This window comes from Girardinichthys multiradiatus, chromosome 20 (genome assembly GCF_021462225.1).
Source record: "Girardinichthys multiradiatus isolate DD_20200921_A chromosome 20, DD_fGirMul_XY1, whole genome shotgun sequence".
Taxonomy (NCBI): domain Eukaryota; kingdom Metazoa; phylum Chordata; class Actinopteri; order Cyprinodontiformes; family Goodeidae; genus Girardinichthys; species Girardinichthys multiradiatus.
Window position 1 is genome coordinate 30,531,200 of NC_061812.1, and position 25,262 is coordinate 30,556,461.

Consider the following 25,262-nt stretch of genomic DNA (forward strand, 5'->3'; position numbering starts at 1 on the left):
CCTCCCTCACTCTTTTTAAGATGGATCCCGGACCTGAATTACCATAAAATCTGTTCTCACCTCTGACATCACTGCGAGTCAATAGTCTGGGTCCAGCCCTTTTCAGAGAAGTTTTGTTCACTTTTGATTACTTTTTTCTCAGAACTCAGTTGGTATTCTTTCGTTTTATATTTGTACGTGTTTTTGTTTTATGTGATCTGTGCAATTCTTTTAACTTAAAATTGTATCCTCATTATTCCTGTGAGATCATTGGTGTTATACTTGTCATATCTTGAAACAACAGCTCTCAAAATAAGAAAGCAAATAAATGCATTCTAATAATTAAACATAGCACCTCTGAATGTGTGAAGCCTATGAGCAAAGTCCAAGTCATTCCTGAGTTAAGATATGACCTTATTACCATGTGTGCATGGAAATCACAAGATTGGTGTGTGGATGACTATTCAATAGCATCCTTTATTTCTTCAGCCTTTCCTTTGTATCCTTCTGTTAACCTCTGGCTGCTGCAGCTGAGGCAATCTGCACTTGCTGTATGAAAGGTATGTGCATACTCAGATCCTTCAGTCGGATCCAAACTTTTATTAGGAATAAAAGATGGACACATTTAAAATTCAATTATGTTTTTTTCTGTTCAGTCAAATACCATATGCACTAATAAAATAACTGCTTTTATTTTTGGGTGTTGTGAATTTTTTTGAAAACCCTGAACTCGGGCCTACATATACCTCTCTGTATATATGTACAGTACAGACCAAAAGTTTGGACACACCTTCTCATTCAAAGAGTTTTCTTTATTTTCATGACTATAAATATTGTAGCTTCACACTGAAGGCATCAAAACTATGAATTAACACATGTGGAATTATATACTGAACAAAAAAGTGTGAAACAACTGAAAATATGTCTTATATTCTAGGTTCTTCAAAGTAGCCACCTTTTGCTTTGATTACTGCTCCGCACACTCTTGGCCTTCTGTTGATGAGCTTCAAGAGGTAGTCGCCTGAAATGGTTTTCCAACAGTCTTGAAGGAGTTCCCAGAGATGCTTAGCACTTGTTGGCCCTTTTGCCTTCACTCTGCGGTCCAGCTCACCCCAAACCATCTCGATTGGGTTCAGGTCTGGTGACTGTGGAGGCCAGGTCATCTGGTGCAGCACCCCATCACTCTTCTTCTTGGTCAAATAGCGCTTACACAGTCTGGAGGTGTTTTTGGGGTCCTTGTCCTGTTGAAAAATAATTGATGGTCGAACTAAACGCAAACCGGATGGAATAGCATGCCGCCATTCCATCCGGTTTACTGTGGTAGCCATACTGGTTCAGTATGCCTTCAATTTTGAATAAATCCCCAACATTGTCACCAGCAAAGCACCCCCACACCATCACACCTCCTCCTCCATGCTTCACGGTGGGAACCAGGCATGTAGAGTCCATCCGTTCACCTCTTCTGCGCCGCACAAAGACACGGTGGTTGGAACCAAAGATCTCAAACTTGGACTCATCAGACCAAAGCACAGATTTCCACTGGTCTAATGTCCATTCCTTGTGTTCTTTAGCCCAAACAAGTCTCTTCTGCTTGTTGCCTGTCCTCAGCAGTGGTTTCCTAGCAGCTATTTTACCATGAAGGCCTGATTCACACAGTCTCGTCTTAACAGTTGTTCTAGAGATGTGTCTGCTGCTAGAACTCTGTGTGGCATTGACCTGTTCTCTAATCTGAGCTGCTGTTAACCTGCGATTTCTGAGGCTGGTGACTCGGATGAACTTATTGTCCGCAGCAGAGGTGACTCTTGGTCTTCCTTTCCTGGGGCGGTGCTCATGTGAGCCAGTTTCTTTGTAGCGCTTGATGGTTTTTGCGACTGCACTTGGCCACACTTTAAAAGTTTTCCCAATTGTTCGGACTGACTGACCTTCATTTCTTAAAGTAATGATGGCCCCTCGTTTTTCTTTACTTAGCTGCTTTTTTCTTGCCATAATACAAATTCTATCAGTCTATTCAGTAGGACTATCAGCTGTGTACTGTATCCACTTCCTGCACAACACAACTGATGGTCCCAACCCCATTTATATGGCTTGAAATCCCACTTATTAAACCTGACAGGGCACACCTGTGAGGTGAAAACCATTTCAGGTGACTTCCTCTTGAAGCTCATCAACAGAAGACATATTTTCAGTTGTTTCACACTTTTTTGTTCAGTATATAATTCCACATGTGTTAATTCATAGTTTTGATGCCTTCAGTGTGAAGCTACAATATTCATAGTCATGAAAATGAAGAAAACTCTTTGAATGAGAAGGTGTGTCCAAACCTTTGGTCTGTACTGTATATACAGAGAGGTTCAGGAACACAGCTTTGGACATATTGATATAGTGCACTTAGGTTACGGTACTATTAATGATCATTGAATAACACTGATTATTTCTTCATCATGGCACCTTAATGAGGTAGAAGAGGAAGAAATTGCCAAGCATAACAAATAGGCAGGCAAGACAAGGGTCAATTTCTGATGGCTATATGGTCTTGTGTGGTGTTCCATGGGCTCCAGTGGTCAGTATCTATCAAAGGTGTATCAAGAAAAGAACAGTGGTGGGACAGTGATAGTGTCTTAGGTGGCCAAGGCTCATTAATACACGTTGGGAGTGAAGGGTAGATTACTTGGTCCGAAACCAACACAAAAGAGGAGCTTGAATTGCTCAAGAAGATGAGGGTGCCCATCTTGACATAAAAGATTGTATTTATTTATCATACAAAGGTTTAATTCCCAATGATTTAATCACAGAAAAATACAAAATTAAGGCTTACCCAAATTCTATACTGCTCCTAAAAGGAAAAAGAAATAAATGTAAAAAATATTATCCAAACTAATTCAAGATTTGAATTTTATCAGACGTTTTTTTTTTTCTCCTTCCCTCTGGAGTTTTAACAAAGGACTTGTGTCTAATTTTCAGTTAGAATTTCTAATGTTAATTTGAGATTATGGGGAGGGGAAAAAGACAGGAACTCAAAATACAGCAGAGCATCAGGAGTAGAACATAAATAATGTGATCTAGTGTGGGTGAGACATGGCTGTTGTCTTTCTCTAACCCACGTGTTTCTGCTTTGTACTTCTGCCACCTCAGCCCCTATCTACGCTGGAGACATCTCTGGCTCCAACAGTGGTTCTGTCTGACTGGGCTGGAGGTCACTCATAAAAACCTTAGCAGTGCTGGTCTCTCCAAGTACCGGCTGTGGGGATGTCAAGGAGGCTCCTCACTTTGGATTCGACACTGTGTGACATACTAAAAAAAGTCACTGCGGGATGCTGGACAAGTTCCAAGTGTTGAGGAAATACAAAAAAAAACCCCACAACTTTGCAATAACCTCACACAAAAACTTAAGATAAAACCAAAAACATTTATTGCAAATTTAGCAAGTTGATCAGGCTTGTTTTAGACTGTTTTTAGCAGGCAAGTACTTGATCGTTCTGTGTTCTTTGTCTTTCTGGACTCAGCAGCTCAGCAATCAGAAGACAACCTTAAGAAACATGTAGTCATTTTAAGCTAGTTAGTCAATAACAAAAATAGAATCTATTATTTTCTCTGTCACGTTTTTTAATGTAGTTTAACGTAGAATATCAGTCATCTACAGCAATGTTAAAGCTGTAGATGACTGCAATCCTAAGTTACGCCAATAATAAAAACTGTAAAACTACTACTACAATAGTTATCTGACAAGGTGGTAATCAGGTGGCAAAAAACAATGATGTTCAAGCAGTGACTGATGGGAGTGTTAAAGTGCTACTTTTCTAACGTCCTGTGGTAGCTAGCTCTACTGCAGTGCTAATGTACATAGCTTGTATCAAAACAACACAATAAGTGGTGGTTTGGTTTCAGTCTTATTATTTTTTATTTCTGTCTTCCTCTACAATAACCCTACAACATCTCATTTTTTTTACTCAGAGTCTCAGATTATACATGTTCTTTCTTGCTTCTTGTGTAAAGCTTCTCGTACTCGTACTCGTCGTCTTCCGCTTATCCAGGACCGGGTCGCGGGGGCAGCAGACTCAGCAGAGACGCCCAAACGTCCCTCTCTCCAAACACCTCCTCTAGTTCCTCCAGGGGGAGCCCAAGGCGTTCCCAGGCCAGCCGAGAGACATAGTCTCTCCAGCGTGTCCTGGGCCGTCCCCTGGACCTCCTCCCGGTGGGACGTGCCTGGAACACCTCCCGAGGAAGGCATCCAGGAGGCATCCGGTATAGATGCCCAAGCCACCTCAACTGGCTCCTCTCGATGTGGAGGAGCAGTGGCTCTACTCTGAGCCCCTCCCGGATGGCCGAGCTCCTCACCCTATCTCTAAGGGAGTGCCCGGCCACCCTACGGAGGAAGCTCATTTCAGCTGCTTTTATCCGGGATCTCGTACTTTCGGTGATCCAAAGTTCATGACCATAGGTGAGGGTAGGAACGTAGACCGACAGGTAAATTGAGAGCTTCGCTTTTCGGCTCAGCTCTCTCTTCACCACAACGGACCGGCACAGCGCCCCCATTACTGTGGCAGCCGCACCGATCCGTCTGTCGATCTCCCGCTCCATTCTTCCCTCACTCGTGAACAAGACCCCGAGATACTTAAACTCCTCCACTTGAGGCAGGAATCCCCTCCAACCTGAAGAGGACAAGCCACCCTTTTCCGGTCAAGAATCATGGCCTCGGACTTGGAGGAGATGATCCTCATTCCAACCACTTCACACTCGGATGTGAACCGCCCCAGTGGATGCTGTAGGTCTTGGCTAGAGGGGGCCAGCAGGACCACGTCATCTGCAAAAAGAAGAGACGAAATCCACTGGTCCCCAAACCAGACCTCCTCCGGCCCTTGGCTGCGTCTAGAAATCCTTTCCATAAAGGTTATGAACAGGACCGGTGACAAAGGGCAGCCCTGCCAGAGTAAAGCTTTTGTTTAGTAAAAAAAACTGTTTTTCATGCTGCAGAAACATTTGCCGTATAAATAACATTTGTTATTGAAGTATTTTCAAAAAAAATAAAGTCACAGTCACTGATACATGATGTCCACTGAAATGGAAAGATGATCAGTTACAATTTCCTCCACACACTTCAACATTTTAACAAGTTTTTAAATGGCAATGGAGGGTGACTCCATCATTAGATTTTGAGACTTTGTCACAGTGTTTTTTGGATTGTTATTCGTATTATACCATAGTTCTTGGCTGCTATTTCTGACAATTATTACACAGTTAGAAAGTATTTAACAGGTTTCATAGCTATATGCAAACCCAAATTGTATTTCATTCTATTAAAATGCACGTTTATTGTCATTTTAAGCGTATGTTCTTATCTGCTGTTAAAATAAAACTGATTGTATTCATTTTTATCCTAAACATAATCTAAAGGAAAAAACTTATAAAAGCTGAGTCAAATCATGAACGCTAATCATAAAATTGCATTGGTTTATACATTTATTAAAATGTTTTCATTTTCTTGGCAACTTTCTTTAGCATTTTTTACATCCAAGTGTTTGGTTCAGAAGACGGAGTCACTCTAAGCTCTTTTATCCCAGTTACTGCTGGTTTTCCCAGTGATGTTGTCTCATGCCTCTGAGACTATTCAGGCTGCACTGCATGTGACCCCTCATGTGCTCGCAACTGATTTCAGGAGGAAATAAATCCCCCCCAAAGAGCACCTGACTCAACATACCACAAATATTCAACCTTTAGATTCTTTTCTCTTTTTTCTCCAAGCTTTGCATTATCTAAGTAATGATGTTTCACAGACTTAAAACAGAACTATCCAACTTTAGTTAAGAAGGATATCTGGCTATGTAAACAAATTAACTGTTGATTATTCAGTATAATGAAATTTTCGGTGGAGATGGAACAAAACCTGGAGTTCAGATCAGGCTTCTCGCTGCCTGAACTAACTGTGAAAACAAATTAAAGGGCATTTAGGACTGCTGTCTAAAACCCGATCAATAAGGCTGTCTGGACAGAACCATTAAGGCACATCAGTTCACAGCCTCTGCAGAAATCATTCAACATATTCTGTGTTTTACCAAACAAGTGGGATGTAATTTTTTTACTGTAAATTTAACTGTAGATTTCTTAAAATTTCACAAAACCAAGAACAGCATGAGAAAACTTCCTCCTATAGATAAAAATAATAGATGTGAAATTCAAACATTTGTTAGTACATCCATCACTTATCCAGATTAGATAAACCAACGCAAAGTACCATATAATTGTTAAGTGGACGGAAATTAATACATAGCCTTCACACAATACAGATTTGAAAAGTGAGGTACAGAACCCTGAATCAATACTTTGCAGAACCAGCTTTTTTTTGCTCTTCCCTGCACATATTCTTACTGATTGCTATTTATTGTTAGATTCAGTTTTTTCTGTTAAACTTAATTAGGCTTCTTAACCAGGATCTGAGTCAGAATTTCATACCTTAACATGTAAGTTTGAGCTGGTATGACAATAAAAATCCTTAAATCCTTGAATCTCTATTGACCCATTCCAACTTATGAAAATACTTTGATTTAAATCATTCTATGGTAGCTCTGTCTGTATGTTTAGGGTTGTTTTCTTCTTCTAGAAGGTGAACTTCTGCCCCAGTGCCAAGTCTTTTTAACAGCTATCAAGTTTTTCTACACGGATTGCGATGTACTTAGTTCCCTTCATCTTCACATCTGTAACCAGCAGCATCCCTGTCCCCTGCTGGTTGCACTCTAACAAACCCCTGAGGCCTTTGCAGAAGACCTGGATTCATACTGGTATAAAATGTCACACTCTATTTACTAATTAAGGACCATATGAAGGCAGTTGGTTGCACTGGATTTTGTTTTGGGGTATCAGAGTGAAGAGGGCTGAGTACAAACACACAACAGACTTTTTAATGTTTTATTCCTAAACAATTCAAAATCAAAATCTTTTCCTTTTTATGTTCTATAATGCAGTAAATTCTGTTGGTCAATCAATAAAATGCATTGAAGTTTATGATTGTAACAAGACTAAATGGAAAAAATCTGCAGAGGTGTGAATACGTTTTTTATGCATTACAATCACATTAAAGGTTTTCTTAGAAACCAACAACTGAGCTAGAAGGAAAACCTCTGACTAAAATGAAAATTAGTTTAGGGATATTGCTCTAAACCATAATCTTGTTAACTGTTAGGTTTGCTTGTGTTGAGCGGTGTTAAGCCTCTGGGCTTTGCTCATGTGCGGTGTTATTATGAATGCTTTCTATGTGTAAACAGACAGAAGCAAATTCTTCGTGTGTCAAAGGACATCTTAAATTACTTGATTTCATAGGTCAAATCAATGTATTTCAAAGGAGACATAGTGGATGTTGCAAAAGACAAAAACATCTTGTTCACATATGATTGTATTGACTTTCAGTCTCCCAGGCTGATTAAGCGCTGTGCCTTGCTGTCTTTTAGTTAAAGCTGCTAAAGCTGTCACTAAGCTTTATGAAAGCAGAGTGGATTTTTTCATAGTTGGGCGATGAGATAAAAAAAGTATTAAACAGGGCATAGTAAGTATGTCAAACTTTGTCCTGATTTGGTCTATGTTAGGTTGCTTTGTTGCATGTATAATTGGTGAACTGGTCCATCCTCTCTTAAAGCCCAATAGGGCTGTGCAACAGGATGCACCATTGGTTGTTTTAGTTTGCTGTTTTTTACCACGGCTTCGTAAAGCTTTATTCCAGCCACCAGCCTGAATGAATACACGGAGCTCACATGATCACAAGGAGCCATGACGTAAAACTTTAGTTTCTCACAGCTGATATTTTTACTTTCTCAAACAAAGATAAACAGATAATTGTAAAAGTTATTGTTACAATCCCTGTTATAACTGAAGGGTCATTATTGAAATTAGTGGACACATCTAATATAAGCACTCATTGATTTTTTTTCTTTCCTTCTGTGTGTGTGTGTGCATTTGTGCATTCACGTTTATAAAATGTCTGCTTGTTTTATGTAGTTATTCCAAAAAACAATGAAGTATAGTAATTAATAAATAATAAAGATGTCAGAAAAAGCTGAAAACAACAATAACAACAGCAACAACAACAACAATAATAATAATAATAAGAAGAAGAAGACAAAGAGGACGATTATGTAAAAGATGTTGTACACACATACATATAGCAATTTCTATAATAATATAATACATTAATAAATAATTAGATAAACACTAGACTTGTGGCTTCTTGTCTCAATAAGCACTAACTGATAAAGGTTTACTCAAGAATATCGAGAGACCAGAGATTCCCTTCAAACAGACGAATTAAAAGCACACAAGAAAAATACTTTAAATACCAACAAGTTGAATGCCACTAGAGGGCGTTACTGAGTCTTCTTGGTTCTCTTGTTGGAGCTAATGCCATAGGTCCTATAAGAGAGCTAACATGTACAGTCATATTCAAAAAATTAGAACATGCGTTCCGATGAGGCTCGTTTGTCATTTAAAGTACCCTTCTAAAATAACAATTAAGTCCACTTTTCTGAATTAAAAAAGTGTTTTTAATTGGTTTAAAGTGATATTCTAATCTTAAATGCCTCGTTTTCATTATATATATACACACATATATATATATATATATATATATATATATATATATATATATATATATATATATATATATATGTGTGTGTGTGTGTGTGTATGTATTTTATAATAATAATAATCTGACAGAGCCTTTGTCCTCCCATAATGACTACGTCGGTAACAACGTCGTCGAATTGTGATCATGTGACCAATGAGGTCTGTTAACCGCGTATTCCTGTGACAACCAGCCGAGCAGCTATTCGAAAGAAAAAAAGGAATTTAATACAATACAAATGAATATATATTAAATTTAACAGACCAAAATCATTGGTTAAGTTTCGAAGGGAGGGCGCTGTTAGAAAAGCAGTAAAATAACCATTAAAATATCACTCATCAGTAATATCCGGTATGTCCCGGAAACATAATCGAATGCACCCGCACAACGCGGGAAACGTTGTGTTGGTTCAGTAGTTTCCCCTGAGGAGCCACCGACGCGCCAACCCTCAGATTTACGCGTTTGTTCATTAACAGGCTGTACACATGTTCCGTTTCTTTCGTTTTCGTTAGCTGTGCTTGGATCCAACAGACCCTGTCCTCGACCCCTTGCTCTCGTTGAAGCGTCCCCGTGTTGAATGAAGGAAGCCGTCCGAGGAGCAGTCGGACGGTCCCCGCGTTGCTCCCTAACGTCTGCCCCTGTAGCCGTTAGCTCTGACACAAAGAGAGCAGCCCGGTTAAGCTGCCCCCCTACTCAGTTCTGTCGGATTTAATCACAAAGATGGATACGTTTCAGAAGGTGGAGAAAATAGGCGAAGGGACGTATGGAGTGGTATACAAGGCTAAGAACAAAGTGACTGGAGAAACTGTTGCTCTAAAGAAAATCAGACTGGACACGTAAGTTAAGACACCGCTGGTGTTGTAAGTTATAATGTGCCGCCGATAGTGAAGGTAATAACTAACTTCTACCAGGAACAATTAACTCAACTGTATTTGATTGTTACTCTTTAATATACATTTACATCAATTTAATATTTATTTTCCTCAGTTTTAGATACACTCCTGCAGCAAGTTAAAACAAAACAAAAAATTAAGATAAAAAGTCTTATATACATTTGTTCGTGTTTCCTGAAGCTTAATAAATAGTTGTTTTTTTTTGGGGATGAACTAGTTTCTTCTGAGTAAACAAAAATTTCACCAAAGTGCAACTCAAGAAGTATATAGATATGCCAATTCGTTAGAAGCCAAATATTTTTCAAGCATGTATTTATGAAAAAATGGCAGTTATGGCTTACAGATAATTAAAAATCCCAAATTCACATTCTCAGAAAATTATATTACATGAGACCAATCAAAAAGAAAGACTGCTACAAAAAGGTTAAGCTACAAAAGATCATTGCTAAACAATGTGGCTGTGTATTGAGTGCTGCATTGCATACTGATGAAAAGTTAAGTGGAAGGAAAAACTGGTTGAAAAAGTTGCTCAAGCATCAGAAATACCGTTGGCCTAAAGTGGATCATGAGACAAAGCCCATCCAAGAGTTTCGGAGAGATTAATAAATTGCGGACAGGGGCTGGTTTCAGTCCTTCAACAGCCATGGGCTACAACTGTCATAGTCCTTGTTTGAAGCCACTCATGAACCAGAGACTACACCAGAAGCGTCTTACCAGAGCTATGGGGAAAAAGGATTGTGGTCCAAAATCTTTCCCTCAGATGAAAGTCAATTTTGTGTTTCTTTTAGAAACTAGCAGTAGTCCAGGGTGATTTATCAAGGTTAAAATCAGTGCAGCCATCTACCAGGAAAAATAGCTGACAATGTTGACAAGTTGAAGTCTGCTATTAAAGAAAAAAACAGACTGAATGATGGCAGTGGAAAAGATGACCAGCAGCTCCTGTGGAACGTTGTACTTCTTGAGTTGTCACAGGAAGTACAGTCTCTGCTGGGCCTTCTTCTGAACCATGTCCATGTTTGAGGATCATCTCAAGTGATGCAGTAATTCAAGCAAAAGGAGCCCTGACCATGTATAGAGTGCAAATGCTGTACAGTACACTGACATTCTTTTGAGTAACCTAACACTTTAGAGTTTCCGTATTTATCAAGCCTTGATGAGGCCCTAAACACCGAACAAACATTAAATATTCAACTTGTGTGTTTTAAGAGCCCAAAGAGCGTCTTTCTGAGTTGATGTGTCAGGTGTATGCTTGGCTAAGGTAACCTTTAAATTCATTAAGGTTAACCATTTTTAATCATGATCCTGTTTGCTGTGAATGACTGAAGAAATGGGCTGATAACTAATGCTTTGCATTCTGTCCAGGGAAACCGAGGGCGTTCCCAGCACAGCCATCCGAGAAATTTCACTTCTCAAAGAACTCAGTCATCCAAACATTGTCAAGTAAGTTTAGAATAACATAAATCATGATTATGCAGTTTGGACTTTCCGATTTTTAAACCAACTTATTTATTGTGCTGCTTTAGGCTGCGAGACGTCATCCACACGGAGAACAAACTTTATCTTGTTTTTGAGTTCCTTCACCAGGATCTGAAAAAGTTCATGGACTCTTCCTCAGTCACTGGCATCCCGCTGCCTTTGGTTAAGGTATTCATCGCCTCATGTCTATCTTAATACTGTCCCAGTGATATAAATATATTTTCGGTGCAGGTTTGAACCAATATTTCTGAGTGTACGTTTATTTATTATGTTTGTCTCTCTGTTTTAGAGTTATCTTTTCCAGCTTCTGCAAGGCCTGGCCTTCTGCCACTCTCACAGAGTTCTTCATCGAGACCTGAAGCCCCAGAACCTCCTTATCAACGCCCAAGGAGAGATCAAGCTGGCGGACTTTGGCCTGGCAAGGGCCTTCGGAGTACCTGTACGCACTTACACACATGAGGTAAGATGGTGGTGCAGTCTTTAAGGAAAGGATCTCTTATTCTTTTCCCCACATCTGGCTTCTAAAAAAAAAAAAACTACGACGTTCTGCTAGTAAAGGGTCAATTAATGAATAAAAACAAAAAAACACATAGCATGCAAAGTCTTTTATTGTTCCATGTTGATCCACAGGCTTATTCAAAGTGATGTTTTTTTAAATGTTTGGCACATTTTTGTAGAGTGTATCGAGAAAGCTTCTGTTAACTCTAATCATCCTATATTGATTGGCCCTGGCCGACCGGCCGAAAGCTCAAAAATTAGATTTTCTTCCCCACCGATCAGTGAATAAATGAACGGTGTACATAAGAGCTTACCAGGCCATGCTGACAACAGCCCTCGTTAGCGTGGACACAGTTCTCGAGTGAAGAACTCTCAGTTTTTCCAGTATCAGTTAATTGTTTAAAAATGAGATCAAATTAAGAACATGGATTTAAAAAAAAAAAAAAAAACTGCTTGTACCTGGTTCACACGGCAAGTTGACGTTTAAAACCTAAGAGACCCCACCCGTGACAATACAGAATCGTAGATGTAACAGGTTTGGTCCTACAGTGTGTGGTGTGCAGCCACACAGCAAGCACAACACCCCCCCCCCCCCCCACACACACACACACTAACAGATTTCACACGGATATTCAGATGTCGAAATCTCGCAAACCCTCTCGAGATCAAACATGAGTTCAGAATATTTCCCCTCCATGTGTGTGTGTCACCTCGCTTTCTGATTGCCTATACGTGGCATTCAACAGGCTGCGTGTTTGTTTGTCCTCGGAACACCCCACACGGTAGGATATCAGGTCAAGACAATCCAACATGTTGAATATCTCTGATTTGAGGTCGGAGCCGTCGAGACGTTCTTCCGAGCAGACTAGATCACTCTTAACACACCACAAATGGCAGGAATATCCCATCAGATTATCTTAAGAGCCATCACGATAATCAGGGCGTGTCGAAAGGGGAAGATCGGGCCAGAAATCGGCATAAAAATCCTGCCGTGTGAACCAGGCATTAGAAGGAAACTATTTTCTATGGTATGTGAAGACATGTCTGCGGTTCATTGGGGCTGTGAGAGAGAACAAGGTTTTAAGCAGATAATAGGAAGGTTGAACGGAGTACAGCAAAGTTCGTTTGATGTGTCCTTTTGAGCTTTTAATCTCCGTCTGCTATAGAATGTGTTGGATTTGGAAATGTCTGGAGCTTTTTGTAAATCTTGAAGTTCAGTACAGATACCTTCTCTTAGCGGGAACTGCTGTTTAAATAATGCTAACCTTGTTAATTGCTATTATACAATGCTAAAGACTGTTTAAAATCTGAATTCCAAGATAATTTGTTTCATAATAGTAAAATTCTGTTTTACAGCAACTACTTTCTCACAATCTTGTGGTGTTGTTTCTGCTCCCAACATAAATCTCAACCTCCTACGACAGTCTACAAAAAATTCATATACCTTCTTATTATATCGCTCAGAAAGAGAAATCAGAATGAAAAAAAAAAGGCTCTGCAAAACCTGGAGATCAAAAAATGTCCTTGATATTCAAATTATTGTTTCCTTACTGGAAGAAATAGTGTTTCCCATATTTTCCAGGTAGTTACACTTTGGTACAGAGCACCAGAAATTCTCCTGGGCTGCAAATACTACTCCACAGCTGTTGACATCTGGAGTTTGGGGTGCATCTTTGCTGAAATGGTAATGTGACCGGCCTGGTCTCTCACAATAACTGTCAGGCTAGGCAAGAGTGGTCTATAACCAGCAGTATGGTTGCTTTCGGTCCACAGGTCACCAGGAGGGCGTTATTCCCCGGTGACTCGGAGATAGATCAGTTATTCAGAATCTTCCGTACCTTGGGAACGCCGGATGAAAACGTGTGGCCTGGAGTCACATCAATGCCCGACTACAAACCATCCTTCCCCAAGTGGGCTCGGCAGGACTTGGCCAAGGTGGTGCCTCTCCTCGATGAGGACGGCAGGGAGCTACTGGCAGTGAGAACATTTGAGATTAATTCATTTATTTAAAAAGCAATGTTGGCAAGTGATACAGAGATAAATACTGATGTGTGGTTGACAGTTTGTGATTTGATTTCTTTTTTTTTATTTGTTTTTTAGGAAATGCTGAGTTATGACCCAAATAAGAGGATTTCTGCCAAAAATGCACTTGTACATCGGTTCTTCCGGGATGTCTCCATGCCACTTCCTCATCTGAGACTGTGATTAGTGCCAAGTATCAGGCTGGTTGAAATCGGAGCAACGTCTAAGCAATAAGGACCACCTGCCCTGCTTCAGTCCTGTGCCCGGAATACACAGAGAACCTGGACAACTACTGGAGCCACAGGGTTCCTCAGTATCTAAAAGCAGCCATTAAGTAGCTGGATGGAAGTTCTACTGTTATGGTTCCAAACGTGTAACTGTCATGTCTAATTTTATTGAGCATATTTATGCACAGCTGGCATATTTGATCTGTTATTGATGATTCAAGGTGTTCTTTGAAAGAGTTCCGGTCACAGCAGTGTTTGTTAGTGAACTTCCCAGTTTACATGTTAAAGGTAGCTCCTGGATGTCCAAGTTCAAGTAGTTTGTTGATTAGAGTCAAACCCAGTTGAGGAATTTGTGGGATTGTGCAAATAAAGTAATCTCTATTGTTTGTAACCTTGAGGTGCAACTGAAACCAGACGGAGTGATGACTCTGAGCGCAACAAGCTGGTGCTAACAGAGCAACGGATCTCAACAGTTTTTTTGGGTTGACATATCTTTTCTTGCAGCTCTGATTTAAAATAGTCCGTTGTCGTTTTACAGAATTAAACATGCTGTTGCATTGTTCTTAAGCTTTTATTCAAACTCAATGCACAGTTTTTATACATATTGTTTATATCCAGTTAAAAAAAATAAACCTGTTTAGATACCTGCTGGTTGTGCTGGAGATTATCGAGGGGAATTGTTCATTTTGAACGATTAGGAGACGTTCAAGATGCTTGTGATAAATCTGCCAAATAGGATCTGAGACCGGAGTCTGTCTCTTACTGTTAAAACAAATTATTTTCACTTTAAGGAAAGTAAAACCTAAGCAGCTGACTGATACTTAAAGGATGTTAGAAAGTTTTCAATTAACAGTTTTTGTACAAATATATACCGAGCATTATAATTATTAGTACCTTGCAAAAGTACTGTTAACCCTTAAGCTTTTTTAACTTTGTCACATTACAACTGTAATGTAATAGACTAGCAATAAGTGGGACGTAGTTGTCAAAAAATTATACATGGTTTTCCAAAATGTTTTTGGACAAATAAAAATTAAAAAAGTGTGGTGCACCTTTGTGTTCAGTCCCATTTACTGTGGTACCACTAAATAAAATCCAGGTAAATAATCATCAATCAGTAAATAAGTACAAGTATGTCCAAAAAAAATGGAACATCATGATAGAGTTCAATATTTTTTTGTCATTTCAGAGCAAAACTGAACATAAATTCAACACCGATCAAAAATAAGCTTTTATTGTAATTTTGATGATTATGGCTTACAGAAAATGAAAGCTCAAAATTCAGCATCTGAGAAAATTAGAATATTGTATAGGCTCAATAAAAAAGGAAGTTTTAAACATTTTCAAGTTTTTGAAAAATATGTTAATGTTTATGCACTCAATACTTGGCTGGGGCTCCTTTTGTGGCGGGGCATGGAGGCGATCATTCTGTGGTTCTGCTGAGGTGTAATAGAAGCCCAGGTTGATTTGATAGCAGCCTTCACATCATCTGTATTGTTGGGTCTCATCTTCCTCTTGGTAATACTCCTTATATTCAAGCACATGAGCATTGAACCAGAGCTTAGTACCTTTGGCAGCAGTACCAAGTCCTGCTGGAAAATGAAATCAACATCTCCATAAAGTTTGTCAGTAGAAGGAAGCATAAAATCCTCTAAGATTTCCAGGTAGGTGGCTGTGTTGACTCTGGACGTCAGAAACCACAGTGGGTCAACACCAGCAGCTAACATGGAACCCCAGATCATAACCGACTGGAAACTTTAAAATGAACTTTAAGCAACATGGATTCTGTGCTTTTCCACTCTTCCTCCTGACTCAGGCACTTTGAATTCCAAATGAAACGCAAGCTTTACTTTCATCTGAAAAGAAAACTTTGGGCCACTGAGCAACAGTCCATGTCTTCTTTTTTGCCTAATAAGAAGCTTCTGATGTCTCTGATTCAGGATAAGATTCGTCTTTGTATAGTGGCTCTTGATGCGCTCTTAATCCAGCTTCAGTCCACGTCTTGTGAATCTCTCCCAAATTCCTGAATAAATTTTCTTGACAATCCTCTCAAGGCTGCAGTTATTCTTGTTGCTGGAGTTCCTTTTCCAAACACACTTTTTTTGTCCACTCAACCATTAATTTGCCTGGATACAGCACTGTGAACAACCAGCATTTTGGCAATGATCGTTTGTGGCTTACCTTCCTTATGGAGGGTGTGAATGACTGTCTTCTGGACATCTGTACAGTTAGCAGTCTTCCCTATGATTGTGTAGCCAACTGATCCAGACTGAGAGACCATTTAGAGCCTCAGGAGATCTTTGCAGCTGTTTTGAGTTAATTAGCTGGTTAGAGTGTGAGACCATAAGTTTCTAATATTTAACTTTCTCACAATATTAAATTTTTCTGAGACACTAATGAATGGGTTTTTATTATCTGTAAGCCTTAATCAATAAAATTACAAGAAGTAAAGGCTTGAAATATTTCACTGTGTAATGAAAAAAATATTGAACTTTTAGAGTTCATTTGTGTACAATTTAATGTCGGTATACATCCAGCTGTTCTGTGAAGGCCCCAAAGGTTAATTGGAGAACTGAACTTACAGCATCATGAAGACCAAGGAACAGAGCAGGTTGTGGAAAGAGTTGTGAAGGAAGTTAGATCAGGGAAAAATTATAAAACAATATACCAAGCCTTGAAAACCTCACAGGGTGCTGTTCAATCCATTGTCTAAAAGTTAAGAGTATCAGTAAATTGCAAACCTACCAAGACTTGGCTGCCTCATCTAAACTGAGAGGCTGGGTCTAGGAGTGCATAAAAAGACCCAAGGTACGTCTGGAGGAGCTGCAGAGATCCATAAGGACAGGACAACTATGAATTACATACCCCACAAATTTGGCCTTTGTGGGAGAGTGAGAGAAAGAAAGTCCTGTAGAGAGTCAAAGTTCTCCACAAACCATGTAGGGAACACAGCAACACATGTAAGAAGGTGCTTGGATCAACTCTTTGGCCTTTATTCAAAACACATATATACCTTAACAAGTAACATGCCTTCCCCCCAGGCAAACACAGCAGTGAAAGTATTATGCTGTGGGGATGTTTTTTCTTTAGCCAGGGAAGCTCAGTTGACTTGTGAGAGTTATAGCCCAGCCAATCACCAGACTCCAACCTTCAAGATACAAAAACACTTTGTGTGGAAAAATGTGCCAAAATCACATCTGAGCTATGCAGCGACTAGCTTCTCCAGACAGACATCTTGAAGTTGCCATTCCCAATGAAGGCTTTTCGGCTAATCAGTTTTACCAGTTGTGTTCAACACTTAGTCCCTGTGTAAGTCCACTTTACCACACATAATTTATGGATTTGTTTGTTTCAATCTCTTAATATGTGTGGATTAATTGGGATGTTACCGATACTGAGGGTGATTTTTATGTTAAAAGCCCCATTTGAAATAAATTTACTGAGAAAATTGTTGACGTGCTTGATATTTATTCTGTATATCCTGATAAAGAATGCTGTACAGACAGTTTGGTAAAAAGAACAGAATAGGATGTGCATTTCCTTTTAAATGTGATCTCCAGCCACTGGTTTCTTTCACTGAACACAGGAGAAGAGCACCTCGCATTTTTTGCTTCTTTCTCTTATGTAACCTCTGGCTGTGAGCCTCTTTAAAGAGAATGAAGGTCCGGCACCCTTAAAGCCAAACACCCAAGTTCATTCAAAAGTGCTTCCCTGTTGTTTTTCTTCTAACATCATCCAACAAGATAAAAAAGTATGGTAAGAAGTAATCCATATGGTTGTGGCTCCACCCAGACAGCTTAGTAAAACATTCCGGCCCACCTCTGGGAGTCTGCTGGCTCCTGCACACACTCTCGCTGACATCTACTCAGGTTTTAACCGTGACCGAAAAGTGCCTGAGCCGAAGCAAAATGAGAGGACTTGTGTTCTTGCTTACTTTGGTCTACATTGCCACCGCTCAGCACCAAGCTCTTATTGACTACTTGGAAAGGAGGCTCCTTGCTATTGAGGTAAGACTTTTTATTTTCCTGCAGAGCCATAAGCTCCCATTTTCCCCCACAGAGGAAACTTACGGGAACCGATGCAATGGAATGCAGATGTAGGCAAATCCTGGGGAAAATGAAGGGAAAAATTGATTTGTTAGACTAATGTGGACCATGAGCTTTCTCCATGGGTCTACAGCTCTTAAGCTTGACGTTACATGTGCAGAAGGATGTAAAAAATGCTGAAGTTTCCAAAAATGACATAATGGTGAAAACATTTTTTTGTAGGGGTGATATTCCAGTAGAGGTTCATCACAGTGATCTTGTGCAGGTTTTACTGTGTGATAAAAAAAAAAAAAACTATTTACAGATTTTATGAAACAATATAATACAACTTTATTTATAAAGCACATTAAAGACCACACCGTTGACCAAAGTGCTTTACGCTGATACCAGATACTGAGGGGCGAGACCGTTTAAACATTTAAAAACAAATAAAATAACTTTAAAATCAATCCAGAAACCTACTGGAAGCCAATGTAGAGATGCTAAAACAGGAATGATGTGTTCCTGTTTTTTGGTATTAGTTGAAAGGCCTGCAGCAGCATTTTGAACCAGTACAAGTAAATTAATTAATGACTGGCTTATCTGCTTTGTTGCTTCAGGACCTGCATAACTTGCCATAATTGATGGACCCATGAATTTGACTCGCTACCAGAAAATCCTAATGCAGAATGTTCAGCCATCAGCTTGCGACCTAAGTTCAGGCTCACTTTGGTTATGCAAGCAGGAAGCACACCCATGTGTTCAAGTCCGAATGATCTGAAGATGCAAAATGATGTTTTTGGAGCACCATGGTCAAAGCCTAAACCTGACTCTGATTAAAATGCTTTAACATGGCTCTAAACAGGTTGTGCATACCCTCCATTGTGACTGAATTAAAACAGTTCTTTAAAGAAAATTCCTCCACAGTGACGTAAAAAACTCATTGCCAGTTATCACAAACGCTTGATGGCAGCTGAAATGTTTCAATGTTTTACATCATCGAACAAATTTTAACATCCCGAGTAAATACTACATGCCATTTTCACAGAATGTTATTATTTATTAAGGTTTATTAAATGTTTTTTTACAAAAGCAAAAACAAAAGAAATCTGTCAAATACTTTTTATGGCGCTATATGTAATTATTTCATGTCTGCAGCTCCCTCCCTCAGAGAAATTCACACAATTTTAAATCATTTTCATCTTTTACCATCCCCCTGAGCCCATACAACACATTTAGTCATCAATGGCAAAGAAGATTATTTATAAAATATATTACAAAGTATCTGCAACAGATCTTAGATCCTTTTCCAGAAAGACATTTAGTCAGGGTGGATGCTTGCCACATGTGGGCTGAACCTTCCTGATTAAAGGATGCCCTCAGTACAGAGAATTGTGGGTTAGTGTAATGTCTAGCAATTTATTTTCAATTACAGGATAAAATAAACATCTTGAGAAATTGTGGTCAGACTCAGGTTGCTCTAATTAGCTTTGTTTAAACAGGACAGGATCTCTCTGTGGCAGGAGCAGACCACACGCTATGCCTCTGAGCTGCGGGAGCTGAAGCAGCAGATGGTTTCTCAGCTGGAGAGTCTAGATAAAGAAAAAGAAACAATCAGGATGACCCTGGACGGTGTGGGGACAAGGGTGGACCGGGTTGAACGGGAACTGGACTACCTGGAAACGCAAAACGGTGCTCAGCCATGCGTGGACGTGGACGACAGGCTGATAGAGCAGCAGGTGACTCTGGTTAAGGAGAAGCAGAAGGCTAAATATTTCAAACTCACAGGTGAGATGTTCTGTTAGTACACTGAACCTCCCGTGTTGCACGAGGGGAAACATCTGTCCATGTTTGAGTCAGTCCGGATAAATATGCCCACTTTTTTTTTTCCTATCAAACTGCAGTTTTTTTGATCAACTAACAAAGATAAGAGTAATTTATTTATTTATTTATGTGCCATGTTGATTGCTGGTGGATGCCAATGAGGAAACCCCTTTTAGTAATAATCTAACATATTCACAGATTCAAGACTGAGTCTATTATTTTTTAAGGGGAATTTATTATTTTATATATTTATTTTGAAATCACAATTAAATCCCTTTTTCATGTTTGGTTTAAGCCTTTTAGTTATCTGGATCTTTAAAATAAGAGGGCTCTTAGTTTGAAGAGTAGTGCTCTCCATGTAATGGACAAGTAGTGTGTTTGCCCCCTTCTCCTAGGGGGCAAACACAAATGATGGTAGGAACAAGCTTTGAAATCCAAACTTTTCCAGAAGGTTCAGAGTGAAATAACTTCAGTGTTTGGAGACAATTACATGACTTCACTGCACTCTGGGGGAATTTGACAGAAATCTTTCATTTCTCCTGTTATGAAAGATACATTGTTATAAAACCAATTAGTTTTACAACAAAAACAATGAAAATGGTGAGTGTAGATTCAAATATTTGGCCATGTGGGAGTTAAACAGATTTCTTGATATCATGGGCAAAAAAAATCAGACTCATTTACTCTACAGGTATTTGAATGTATGCATGGCGGAAAGTCTCTGTTGGCTTCTCTTTTGAATGTTTAGGGTATGTAGGTTCAAGGTGAGTTTATTGTCCTGTGTGAGTCTAAGACGTTTAAAGTTCTCCACAATTTCTACTGCCAAGTGGTAATGTTGTTGAAATGAGAGGGGGTCAATGATTATTTTCTTCGTTTGCTTACATTAAGGTAGAGATAGTTGTCTTTAAATCATGTTGTGAACTGTTTTCCAACAGTCAAGAGAATTTTGGCTGTCAGCAGTGCAATGACGACTGTGTAATTAGAATAAGGTGGTTGGTCAAGGCCTAAAACAGTTGTTTGTTTAGCATGTTTACAGAAAAGGGCTTGGTACACACCCCTGTGGTGCTCCAGTGCAGATGGTGAGCGCTGCTTACATGGTTGTACCCACCTGTACAGCTTGCAGCCCATTGGTCAGAAAGTTATGGATGATATGAATGGAGTATGATATAATGTTGAATTGATGTGAGTGATGGTGATGAATGCAAAAGAGACAATGGACAAGGATATAAGCAGCTGTTTTCCAGAGGATGGCTATCGTGTCTGTCCGCTCAGTGCTTATAGGTTACATGGTGATGGGATTAAGTAAAGGAAGAAAAGGTTGGACTACGAACAAGTCAGGGTTGCACAGAGACACAATTGTTGGCACTGTTGCCTAGCAGCGAGAAGGTAGTGGATTCGAATCCAGATGATGATCCTTCTGCATGAAGTTTTCATGGTCTCCCTATGCATGACTGGGTTTTCTGTGGATACTCCAGCTTCCTCCCAAAGTCCAAATGTTAAGGCTTGCGAGATATAGGACCCAGAATGCAGACGAGCAGGGAGCGTGATGGTAAGTGCAAAGGTTTAATAACAAAAACCCACTCACAGCAGGAGGCAAGAACAAAACAACAAATGGGTAGGCAAGACAGGCATGGCATGATTAAAAAACAAGACTTGGTTTGAGAAATGTTTCCACGATGACTAACTGAACAAGCGTGTATATATGGAGTGAAAACCAGGTGGAGCAAGGAGACAGATTAACTTGGAGCAGGTGTACCGAATAAACTTAATTGACAGACAGAACAAAACGTGGCTGCGGCAAAAACTGAGACTCTAATATACAAACAAAACTTAACCCATTTTGGTCCTCACATAAAGACAATGTTTGGAAGAAGGCCCAGCAGAGACTGAACCTCCTGAGACAACTCAAGAAGTACAACCTTCCACAAGAGCTGCTGGTCATCTCCTACACTGCCATAATTCAATCTGTCCTGTCTTTGTCCGTCTAAGTGAGGTTTTGCTCTTCCACAAGACAGGACAGGTCCAGACTACAATGAACAATTAGGCCTGCAGAGAGAATCATCAGGGCTGATCTTCCCTCCATCCAGGATTTGTACAGGTCTAGGGTCAGGAAAAGAGCAGCTAAAATTTCTGCAGACCCCACACATCCTGCACACAAGCTGTTTAGGCTTTTACCTTCAGGTCGGTGCTACAGAGCGCAGTCTGCTAAAAACAGTCGTCACAGAGACAGTTTTGTCCCCCAGGCTGTTTCTCTGAAGAACACTTAAGGTAAATTACGTCCAGACACAACATCCAGTCCAGAACAACATCATGCATAGTTGGACTGATCTCACATTAATTCTTATGTAAAGTCAATTGTGTATATATGTACATTTAAAAATATTTTTTTTATTTCCACTATTATATATACCATAAAAAAAAGAAATCCTCAGTGAGAGCAAAGTGTAGTGGAGTCAAATTCCTTGTTTGTCTGTACAAACGTGGCAATAAAGCTGATTCTGATTCTGGTGTACCTACCTCTCACCCAGTGACCACTAGTAATAGGCACCAGGCCCCACCCTGTGTAAGGCTCTTCGGTTTGGATTTTAAAACACTCTAGACATGGCATTAATGAAAATCCAAAGAAGACACAGAAACTACAAAGAATCGTTTTGTTTAAAATACGAAAGAATAGGAAAATATATTTTTGACCAATTATGTAAAGCATGTTCCCATGTCTTTTACAGACTGCAGTGATATGATCTCCAGCATAAAAGCCATGAAGATTCTGAAGCGAGTCGGAGGGCCAAAGGGGATGTGGACCAAGGACACAGGCAGAACCTCTGGGAAGGTCTACATTTTCAATGGGACAGCAGAGGACACAATCAATGAGTTTGACACTGTTCAGGACTTTACCCGCTCGCTGGGCTTCTCTTTGTCCACTGACCTGAAGATTCCCTCTTCCTGGAAGGGGACTGGACATGTGGTCTACAACAATCACGTGTATTATGTAAATCAGGCCGAAGAAATAAGGGTGATAAAATTCGACACAGAAAATAAGTCAGTGACAGATAGCGTGGTGTTTCCAGTGCAAGATCATGTTCCTGTGTATGGCCTGAACCCTGAGACGGTGATGGACTTGGCTGTGGACGAGGAGGGCCTCTGGGCTATCTATGCCACAAGGCAGAACGAGAGGTACATCTCTCTGGCTAAGATGGATAGCAACTCCCTGGACATCGAGCAAATGTGGGATACAAACTGCCCGAGAGAGAATGCAGAGACGGCCTTTGTCATCTGTGGCACCCTGTATGTGGTGTATAACACCAAGCAGCCCGGCCGCTCACGAGTGCAGTGCGTGTTTGATGTGAACGACCTGGTGACAAACGAGGAGGCGCCTCTAGTTTACTTTCCAAAGCGCTACAGTTTTCACTCCAGTCTGAAGTACAATCCTCAAGAGCAGCTGCTCTATGCCTGGGATGATGGCTACCAGATCCTCTACAAGCTTTCCATGAAGAAGAAGCTGGAAATCTGAACCGAATGAAACCAAAGTAACCCAGTATTTTAAAAATGCTTTCTACAAGTCGGGCCTGACCAAAGATCACATTTCATTTAAGATATTTTTAGTTATCTGTCTTCATCTTTAGATAGTCTGTGCTAAACTTTGTACTAACCTTGTAATCCAGAAAATTCTGCATATATAATGCCATTAATGTAACCCGATAAACAGTTTCCAGGCTCTGACAAATCAATGACTGAGATGCAGTACACAACTCATCCCTCTCTATTTTTCACAATAAACACCTACCGCATTATATGTAACCACATCATGCATTGCTATCATTTATGCTGTGAATGCAGATTGTTTGGTAATTTTTAAAGAAAATTATTGCAGCAAAATTCCTACCAAAAAGCGCTGATTTGTAGATATTGTAGGTATTTGCACCTGTGTCTCATATTTAGATGAGAATATTATATCTGTTCTACATATTCTTAATAGTTTTTGCATATATGTTAAGAAAAATATTTAAAGCTAATACTCAATTTCTTTGACCTTACTCTTTATTTTATTTTTCATTATTAATTTTTCTGAGAAAATGCATAATAACAACATCATCTCATGTTGAGGCCATAAAACTGCGAATTCCCATGTGTTTCCAAAAGTAATCCGATTCTTTCTTTATTCATTTACCTTATTATTTTAAATACATATAAATAGATAGATAGATTATACTCAATAAAAAGACAACATGTTTGGCACAGAGCACAGTTTTTTTAATCGAAAAATATATTTGTTGATTTACCAGCCCCTTATTAGCAATTTTCTTGTTGTAGATCTATTCAATAGAAAGCCAAATGTCATCATCCTAATAATCTCAGTAGTGTCACTGTATAGTGGATGTCAGAATATGCGTGAGACCAGGCTAGCAGGCTAGCACTGGTACAATGACTATCAAAAATGTTAAAATACCTGTTCCATCCGATGTAAAAGCATGAGACCATGATAAATAATTTAAACACTTTTCACACCAATGATAAGACATGTTTCCTGAAAGATTTAAGTAAACAATAAACAAATTGGATCATAAGGAAAAAGCTACGAAAAGGTGCAATAACCTTGCTGCATACATGTGCATCCTCTTAAACTGATTAAGTGTTGAGCAACTTTTTGATTTAATTTAAGTGTTCAGTGTCCCTTGGTAGAAGTCTATCATCATGCAATATCCTAACCTGGCAAGATTGAACAACTCTGCCTTTTAGAAGTTCTCCAAATCCATCAGATTGTGAGGACAGCTTTCTTCAGATAAACCATAAGATTTTCTGTCATATGTAATTGTTTACCTTGGCTCAACTATTCCACAACTTGGATGCTTGTCTCATGATGTCATTCTGTTGTTGTTTTGGATGTTTGCTGCGGCTGAAATTGCCGAAAACTTTCAAACTGTCTATATCTTCCGTTTTCCCGTAGACTTATGAAGGTATTGAGATAAAACTGTCTGGTAATTTGGACTGTTCACAACTTTATCCAGCATGAAAAACACTTCAGCTCCATTCTGAAAAACAAAAACTTCAGAGCATAATGTTGCCACCCCGGTGTTTCAGTGTGGTTTAGTGTTCCATTAATTATATGCAGCGTTGTTGTTCTGCTATGCTATTTTGAATTATAGCCCAAAAGTTCAAACATATAGTCCCACAAGGTTTGGGGATATTGTTACAAGGCTTAAATATTTTCTGGAAATATTCTCATCTTTTCATCAACTTTGGAATATCCCTGTTGTTCCATGTTTTGCTCAGTTGTTGGGACTGTGTCGTAAAGTACATAAAAATTGTGGTTTTTTTAGTACTCTTCTCAAAGTGGACACCTTTGAACAATAAGATCATTTTCATCTTTCAGAATCTTTCTCCACACCATGTTTTTAGCCAAAGGATGCAACTGTCAGGGAAACCCCTACTAGGACAGCCTGACTGTCTTTATGGTTAACAAGATTTATTACAATTGCTGATGGGTGTAAAATCATGTTAGGGGAAGTTTGAAACTGACTCAAAAGGTGGTTCAACAGAGTGTGAGTTCAACGATGTGCACACTTATGCAACCAGATTAATGTTGCTTTCTATTCTTTTCCTCCTAACAGACTTTTTTTGTTTTTCAGATGAATTGTGCAGGATAAATATCAGATTATATTTTGAAAAGGAATTTATATGATTTATTAAAGTCTAATATTTCACATAATAAAAA

At 39.4% G+C, this 25,262-nt stretch overlaps 2 protein-coding genes across 3 annotated transcripts; both read left to right on the forward strand.

The window, feature by feature from the left end:
- The first annotated feature begins 8,866 nt into the window (after nt 1-8,866).
- Nucleotides 8,867-14,751, forward strand: cdk2 (cyclin-dependent kinase 2). 2 transcript variants are annotated; one of them, XM_047347594.1, is made up of 7 exons: nt 8,867-9,420; nt 10,840-10,917; nt 11,001-11,121; nt 11,243-11,413; nt 13,034-13,135; nt 13,225-13,428; nt 13,552-14,751. In XM_047347594.1, the coding sequence occupies exons 1-7, from the start codon at nt 9,305-9,307 to the stop codon at nt 13,654-13,656; spliced, it is 897 nt and encodes a 298-aa protein (XP_047203550.1). In that variant the 5' UTR covers nt 8,867-9,304; the 3' UTR covers nt 13,657-14,751. The 2 variants fall into 2 exon arrangements, with proteins under 2 accessions (XP_047203550.1, XP_047203551.1); XM_047347595.1 differs by lacking the exon at nt 8,867-9,420 and adding an exon at nt 10,695-10,735.
- A 2,706-nt stretch (nt 14,752-17,457) lies between these two features.
- olfml3b (olfactomedin-like 3b) lies at nt 17,458-25,262 on the forward strand. The gene is given in 4 exon segments (XM_047347593.1): nt 17,458-17,547; nt 17,549-17,707; nt 19,228-19,513; nt 22,276-25,262. Coding segments are annotated over 4 exon segments (1,305 nt in total). The 5' UTR covers nt 17,458-17,472; the 3' UTR covers nt 23,061-25,262.